At 38.5% G+C, this 7,281-nt stretch overlaps 1 protein-coding gene across 1 annotated transcript; it reads left to right on the forward strand.

The window, feature by feature from the left end:
- Positions 1 to 410: 410 nt before the first annotated feature.
- Positions 411 to 6,961, forward strand: PTER (phosphotriesterase related). Its single transcript, XM_009708155.1, has 3 exons — positions 411 to 890; positions 3,083 to 3,348; positions 6,799 to 6,961. Exons 1-3 carry the CDS (start codon positions 459 to 461, stop codon positions 6,959 to 6,961), a joined length of 861 nt encoding a protein of 286 aa, XP_009706457.1. The 5' UTR covers positions 411 to 458.
- Positions 6,962 to 7,281: the final 320 nt, after the last annotated feature.

Raw genomic sequence — 7,281 nt, forward strand, 5'->3', positions numbered from 1 at the left:
TAAGGAATATTCAGCCTTGGTGCCAATATGTTCATCTGGTGGCTCAAACTGACAAAATTTGACAGCTGCTGAAGAGCAGAGAATCCTAAATGAACATACAGTCGTTGTTATTAAATAAGAAACATTTATCTTAATGTGATATTGACTATAGCACAATAAATGATGACAATTTCCTTGTACTGGAATGTGATATTCTTACATTGCTAGAGTACTGATACAAGCGCAGTTGGGTAAAATAAACACTTTGTTTTTCATATTGACCACTCTACTGGAAACAGCATTTGAACACATTCCAGCAAACACACGCAGCGTGTGGGTACATGCGTGAGAGAGAGGAGGGAATTCAGAAATTGTATAAGAAAGGTTTGCTCTTTCTGAAGTGTTTTTATTTCCTTTCTTCTTCCTTCCCAGACTCTTTTAGAATCTGATCTTCTTTTTTTCCCTTTTGTTGAAGAAAAATGCTTTCCTTGAGAGGTAAAGCGCAGACTGTCTTGGGCCCTGTGGAGCCAGACCACCTTGGCTGTACGTTGACTCATGAACACTTGACTATGAACTACAGCAGCTGTTTTTGTCCACCTTCTTCAGGCCAAGAGCCTCTGTCTGATGGCCCCATTGAGATGAAGAACTTGTTTTGGATTAAGCAAAATCCCTACAGCCATAAAGAAAACCTTCTTTTGTATCAGGAAACAGATGCTGTGAAGGAGGAGCTGTTGCATTTTAAAGCAGCAGGTGGTGGGACAATTGTGGAAAACACAACCACAGGAATTGGTCGGGATGTGAATACTTTGAAGAAACTTGCTGAAGAAACTGGAGTCCATATTATTGCTGGGGCTGGGTTTTATGTGGATTCCACTCACTCTTCTCAAACACAGGCCATGACAGTGGAGCAGGTAAGTCTTAACCATTGCTTCAGTGTCTCTCTCCTATGAATTATCCCTAGGTGAGTCAAAGTTGGAGAGAAGTTCCAGCAAAACAGATGAAATCTACAAGTTCTCAAACTTGGGAACAGCATTACTGGTTGTGTATTATAGCTGAACCAGCACTATTGTGTGTGCTGGGGTTATCTGTCAGCATTTCCTATTCTTCAGCTCCATTTTCTCACAGGGATTTGTTACAATGCAACAGTAAAAGGAAAATGAAGTGCTTCATGTGTGGGCATCTGGTACAACACCAATTATCCTGTTCTTTTTACAATTTTTAAGGAAGGAGTATATCCCTTCTGCCTTTTTTGTCTCTTTTTCTGGCTAATTGGTTCCTGATGAGATGACCCAGAATTCTTGTAAAAAGCATAAATAATTGCAGTATTTATAGGACAGTTATAAATCATTGCTCTGCTCAGGCTGTGTGTTACATCTCTCTTCGCTACTGTTGGTCCAGACTTTTCAGGGCAGAGTCCACCATCAGTTTGTTTGTCTGGTGCCTAAGACAATGTGTTAATAATGACTGAGGTCCCCAGATATTCCTATAATAATAGATATTCATTCATCTTTTATTAAGAAAATGTGATGATAGGGAGAAGAGGGAAGGGAACTCTCCAAGGCAGGAGGCTGTGAATGCAGATGAACAGAGCTGAGAAAATTGTTTTAAAGTCTGTCACAGTTTACAAATGAGTCAAATTAATTTTAAAAATCAATGATCAAAACTTGAGGAGCACTGCCAGCCGCACTGGACCCAAGCTGGTCCAAGCTGTACAGAACAGTACTACTTTTCCTAAATGTTCTTCCATCGCTTGAAAATTGATACAAATAGATTTCTTGGGGCAAAGTTTTCCCTTCTATATTTGGTGGACTGCTGGAGACCCACAGATGTCCTGTACTCAGCAGGTAATCAATACCTGATCCGGTCCAGAAGACAGTTACTTAGAAAGGGTTGTGCGGTGACTGACCTGTGATAAGCAGTGGTTCCTTATTTGCCAGTGAATTTGACATGTTGATATGTTTTCTGATTAGACAAAGAGAAATTGAATATTTTGAGAGATGTTCTTCAGGAGATGAGTGAATTCTGTATCTGGTTACCTACAGAAATGATTGGTAGACTGGTCATACATGAAGCAGAAGACATGTGATCATAGGAGAAAGTGTGGGGCCGAAGCCTGCTGTAAATTGTAATAGCTTGGACTGACTTTCATGTGTAGATTATTTACTAATATGTTGTATGAGGCTGTAGAGGAGACAATGTGTGGAGTAGAGATAAGTTACAGACTTATTTGAAAATTGGTTTGTGGTTTTTTGGTTTCCTGGATTTGCTTGGAAAACTTCCTTTTTCCTTTACTCACTTTATCCTTCCCTAAAATAATGATTTTCTTAACATTCAGGGCCAAAGAGTTAGAAGGTCATCATCAGTGCAATTTTGTGTTCTCAATTCTGAATGTATGTTTTAAGATAAGTGGCTTATTCTGGAAAAGAAAAACTAAAGCTTTTGTAGCAAACTGCTTTTATTAGGAGATTCTGATGTCTTTTTTGCCTGAGAGTATTTTAAAATCAAAGTAATTTTGACCCTGTAAATTTGTCAGCTGAGCTTTGTTCTTGTAGTTCTGAAGTCAGTGGAGCTCCTGTTGTTTTACATCAGCGTTCCCACAAGCAGGATTCACCTTAACCTCGTCTCTTCAGGATCTTTGCCAGAGTTTCTCCCTTCCCTATCTGAATGACAAGGTTTCCTTGTTCTCTGATCCCTTGTTTCGCAAGAAATTACACTGAACTCTTTCTGGAGCCAATTCAGGAGTGCGAGGCACAAGTTTCATGATAAACTAACTTTTTTTTTTGAAAGAAAAATCAGTCTCAACCTAAATCAGTATTCAAATTATATGTAAACCAGCTTTCTTGGCAAACCTGGACAACTGTGTGAATGGTTACTGTTAAATTGTTTTGCTTCTGTGTTTATTTTGGTCTTAGTGAATGGCTGGCATAACATCAGTTGACAGAAACCAGATTTTAACTGCAGTATTTTCACACACCCAACTGTTAATTAAAAAAGTTCAGAAAGACCTCGAGAGTATAACTAGTATAGTGTCCGTAGGCCGAATTTGATGCTATTTAACAGAAATAGTGTTAATAACAAAAAATCTCATTTTCCTGTTCTCTAGCTTACAGGCATTATTGTTGATGAGATACTCAATGGAGCGGATGGGACTAACATAAAGTGTGGTGTGGTGGGAGAAATAGGTTGCTCCTGGCCTTTGACTCAGAGTGAACAGAGAGTGCTTCAGGCAACAGCGCAGGCTCAGTCACAGCTTGGGTGCCCTGTTATCATCCATCCTGGCAGGAACAGCGATGCACCTTTCCAGATTATTCGCATTCTGCAGGAAGCTGGGGCTGATGCTTCAAAGACAGTCATGTCTCACCTTGACAGGTAAGCAAACTATTCTGCTGTCCTTCCGGCAGCGTTGCCACAATCCACTGAGGTTTTGGGGAACTACGCTGCAAATAGCTAGGTTTCTGTTGTACACTGGGATCACGACATGAAGAATTATCTTCAAGTTTACTGACTTAAAATACCTGCTTATATAGAGCTTGATCAGCTTCCAGCACTTCAGTTGGGATCAGCCTTTAGATTCACATTGATAAAGAGATTTTTGGATTTTAAATGCTTTCTTTGAAGGCCTGGGAGCAAGATTAGGAATAACTGTAGCCATATTTTTTAAAAATGGGAATTCCATTAATTCATATCCCACACAAATCCCTGTGTTTACAAAGCATCGCACATTGAGCAGCTTTCACCAAATTGTGTGGGAAGCTGCTGGGATTCCAACGTCTTTGAAAACAGGGCCACTCTTAAGGGCCTTACCAAAATCTCACAGAAGCTAACAGACAACTCCTTGGTTTGGCTGGATTCTGGATCAAAGCGGAAGGCAGATCTTTTAACATTCTGCTTCCAGACAGAAGAAATACTACTTAAAAGTAAAATAGTTGGGTTTTGGATAGTTCTTAGCATAGCCCGGAGAGCTAACGTTTAGTTTCCTTGAGAGCAAAAAGCAGGAGCCCCACTTCAGACTTGGAGAGGAATTGGGGTGCTTTTCTCTCTACAGTTTAAAAACACAGCCTCTGTTACCAAATCAGTTTTGTGTGACCTTGTGTTGCTCATGGTGAGCTGGAAAATATCCAAATATTGATTAGTTTGGCCAGTTGCTGAATAATGGAGACTCTTTGTGGTCATATGATCCTCAGCAATTGGATTATTTGCCCTCAATGTGAGCATAATACAGGCAAGAGCACTGTGCTCCAAATTTCTAACGGTTATAGGCTCTAAGAGCTTGCAAATCAAGCTACAGGTGTTTTGTATTCACACAGAGCTCAATGTTTTACTTGGGAGATTTTAGGAGCATAAAATTCAGTGCCATGAAATTTTATATATATTTTATTATATATAAATGGTATGGGCTTGCTTTATGTATTTACCTGCATTCCATTGTATCTACAGCTATATTTTTATCTCCTTCTTAAACAAAAACTGATCACTTGAATCTTTTTATGAGAGAGGACTGAACAAGCTGCAGGTGTCGATACTTACGTAGCCATTTTGATACAACATAAACATCCAGTTATGTTTTTTTGCCTTTATAAGCTGTTATAAATCATTGAATTCAGTGATTTATTGGTGGAAATAAGCAATATAAGTAGGAAAACAGTCAAGACAGAGGTGCAGTTTCACTAACAGCCGCTGATGCACAATATGACATTTCCTTATCCTCCTTCTATCATTACTTTCACACATTCAGGTTGGCATTTGCTATAACATAGACTCTAAACTACTGTGAAGTTTGGCTTTGCAATGTGCATTTAACATTTTAAGTCTCCTCCAGTGAGAAGAATCCATGTGGGAGCATCCCAGTCCCTTAAATGTGAGATAAATTTGTACATAGCTCCATATTTCGTGTCTGCTTTTGACATAGACAGAATGGTAGTTTTCAGGTGGATTTACAATCAAATAATAAAACTAAGATGCTGCGTACCATGTTTTGCACTTAGCACCTTAGAACAAAAGGTAGCAAGTGTCCATAGTGAAACTGAGGGGTAGATAAAGGCTGGGAAGCAAAAGCTATTGAGTCTTGGCTTTTGCCACTTATAAAGGATCAAGGTTATAAAGGCTTCTTGGTAGAGATCAATATTGATTGACTTGAGTGGCTTTTGTTAGAAGACTCACAGCAACTGTTATGAATGCCTGCTTGATAATGGTTTGGTGGGTGTCCCTTCCCTGATTCATGGATGAGGTCCAAACTACAGGATGCTTCTCTGTCTCCCATCTCCTTTTCCATGGGTTCAGAGCTGCTCAGGGACAGTGTTGCCCAAACACCTGATTCCAGCACAGAGATTAGCAATTCGAGCTAGGAGCTGCTGCTGCTGCTACATCCATGTGGCTTACAAGGGGACCCAATGGCTGATGAAATTAAGCTTTCCTGCTCTTTGTTGGGACAGAGCACCCAAAAGCACAACACTAACAATAGTTTTTAAAATAAATTGTTCTGGCTGTGATTTTGAAATATATCATTGGGTGGTTTTTGCCACCTGCAGAGGATTTAATACTCTTGGCCTGTCTCCCTGTGAATTGGGCAGGGTTGGATCTAAAATAACCTGTTCTCTTGCTCTGCACTTTGAAAACTCATTTGGTGATAAATGTTCAATCTCTGTAAACTGTAACATTTATTTAAAAATAACATTTTTTATTAATTACAGTTGGCAAGTCTTAGACTCCTGCTGATGGCAGGCTTGTTTGAACAAGGGTTTTCTCTCTCTCAACCCATCTGTTCCTCCTACTTGGTCCTGTTGTTAAGTCATAATATTGAAACTGTGACATCAGTCATTTCCATAGCAACAGACTGTGATGTAATTGTATAGGATAAAATTACTTTGTGACATGAATAGCTGCAATAATAAAAAAATGAAAATACTGCCCTTTTGGTTAACTGTGCTGTTCTTGTGGAAACTTGTTTTTTTCCTTAGATGAAAAAAATTGTGTTGTGGTTATAAAGATAAAATTATAATGTATCATTTGAGTGGTTTTGCTTTCCTTTGGATAGCTTATACTCTTTGTAAAAATGTTAAAACGAAAAAAAATATTCCAGAGAGCTCTTGTTTCAGTTGCCATTCTTTTCCAAATGAGTGATAGGTTTTAGTAGCTTTGTTCCTTCACTTGCAAATTTGCTGCAAAGCCCGTGTCCCAGGTACTCACAGTGCCATTACATATTTTGGTAAGAGTGTTTCCTTAAGGCATTCTGGCCAGATCCCAGTGCAAACAGTGATATATTGCTGTTCTAATGACAATCTAGAAACCTCACAGTACAGAATAGAAACTAAAGACAAAGTTGTGTATTACCAGTGTGTGATGGATGAAACAAGCCCTGGATGTAGCTGTCTCCTGTAACTCTTTTGGGAAAGTAAATCTGTCTTGTGTAAGTAATCCATTGTCTTTTTTTTAAATGTCACTATGAATTAACCTCCTCCTTAAATGTCCTTCCTTGTTAGGTTGTCTGTTGAGAGGGTTAGTGATATCAAAAGTAAGTAACTTTCCTGTTTCCATTTAAAGAGTATCATAAATGTTTTCATTATTTCATGGGGGAAGAGTTGGTTTTGTTTTGGGTTTTTTAATGCATGAAGTCCAAGATGAATGTAACAAAGCCAATGCTGTGATTCAGCTTAAGTTGCATGTGTCAAACAGGAGTCCTGTTTCTCAAAAGGGTGAATTAAATCTTAGATTACTGTTTTTGTTCACTGCAAGTAGGAAGTCACAAAATACCTATCCTCATACCATGAGATTTTTTTTCTTTCTGTTACAATGCTGACTTGTGTTATATATGTTCTGCAGGACCATATTTGATAAAAAGAAACTTCTGGAATTTGCTAAACTTGGATGCTATTTAGAGTATGACCTGTTTGGTACAGAATTTCTTCATTACCAGTTCCATCCTGATATTGACATGCCAAGCGACAATGAAAGAATTGCAAGGTATCTGCTTCCATGCATGTAGCGTTGCCTTTGACAAATTAATATTATTGGTACTTGTTTTAAGGTCATCACAGAGTGATTCTGCTTGCTGTTCAAAATTGTCTTTTTTCATACTAAAATAATGACTTTTTTTTTCTGCTGCCGTCATATCTTTAGAGCAGCATGTATGTATTCTGTCGGCAAAGGAAGATGTGAAATCATAACGTAGGAAGTTACTTGAGAAGATCAAGAGCTTTTTTAACTTCGTTCTCCATCCTAATTCCATGCTGATCTGGTTGAATTTTATCATTTACTGCATTTATATACACTGTAAAAAAGAAAAGGCTGGAGATACTGGATTTA

Source organism: Cariama cristata, unplaced genomic scaffold (genome assembly GCF_000690535.1).
Source record: "Cariama cristata isolate BGI_N322 unplaced genomic scaffold, ASM69053v1 Scaffold46609, whole genome shotgun sequence".
NCBI lineage: Eukaryota > Metazoa > Chordata > Aves > Cariamiformes > Cariamidae > Cariama > Cariama cristata.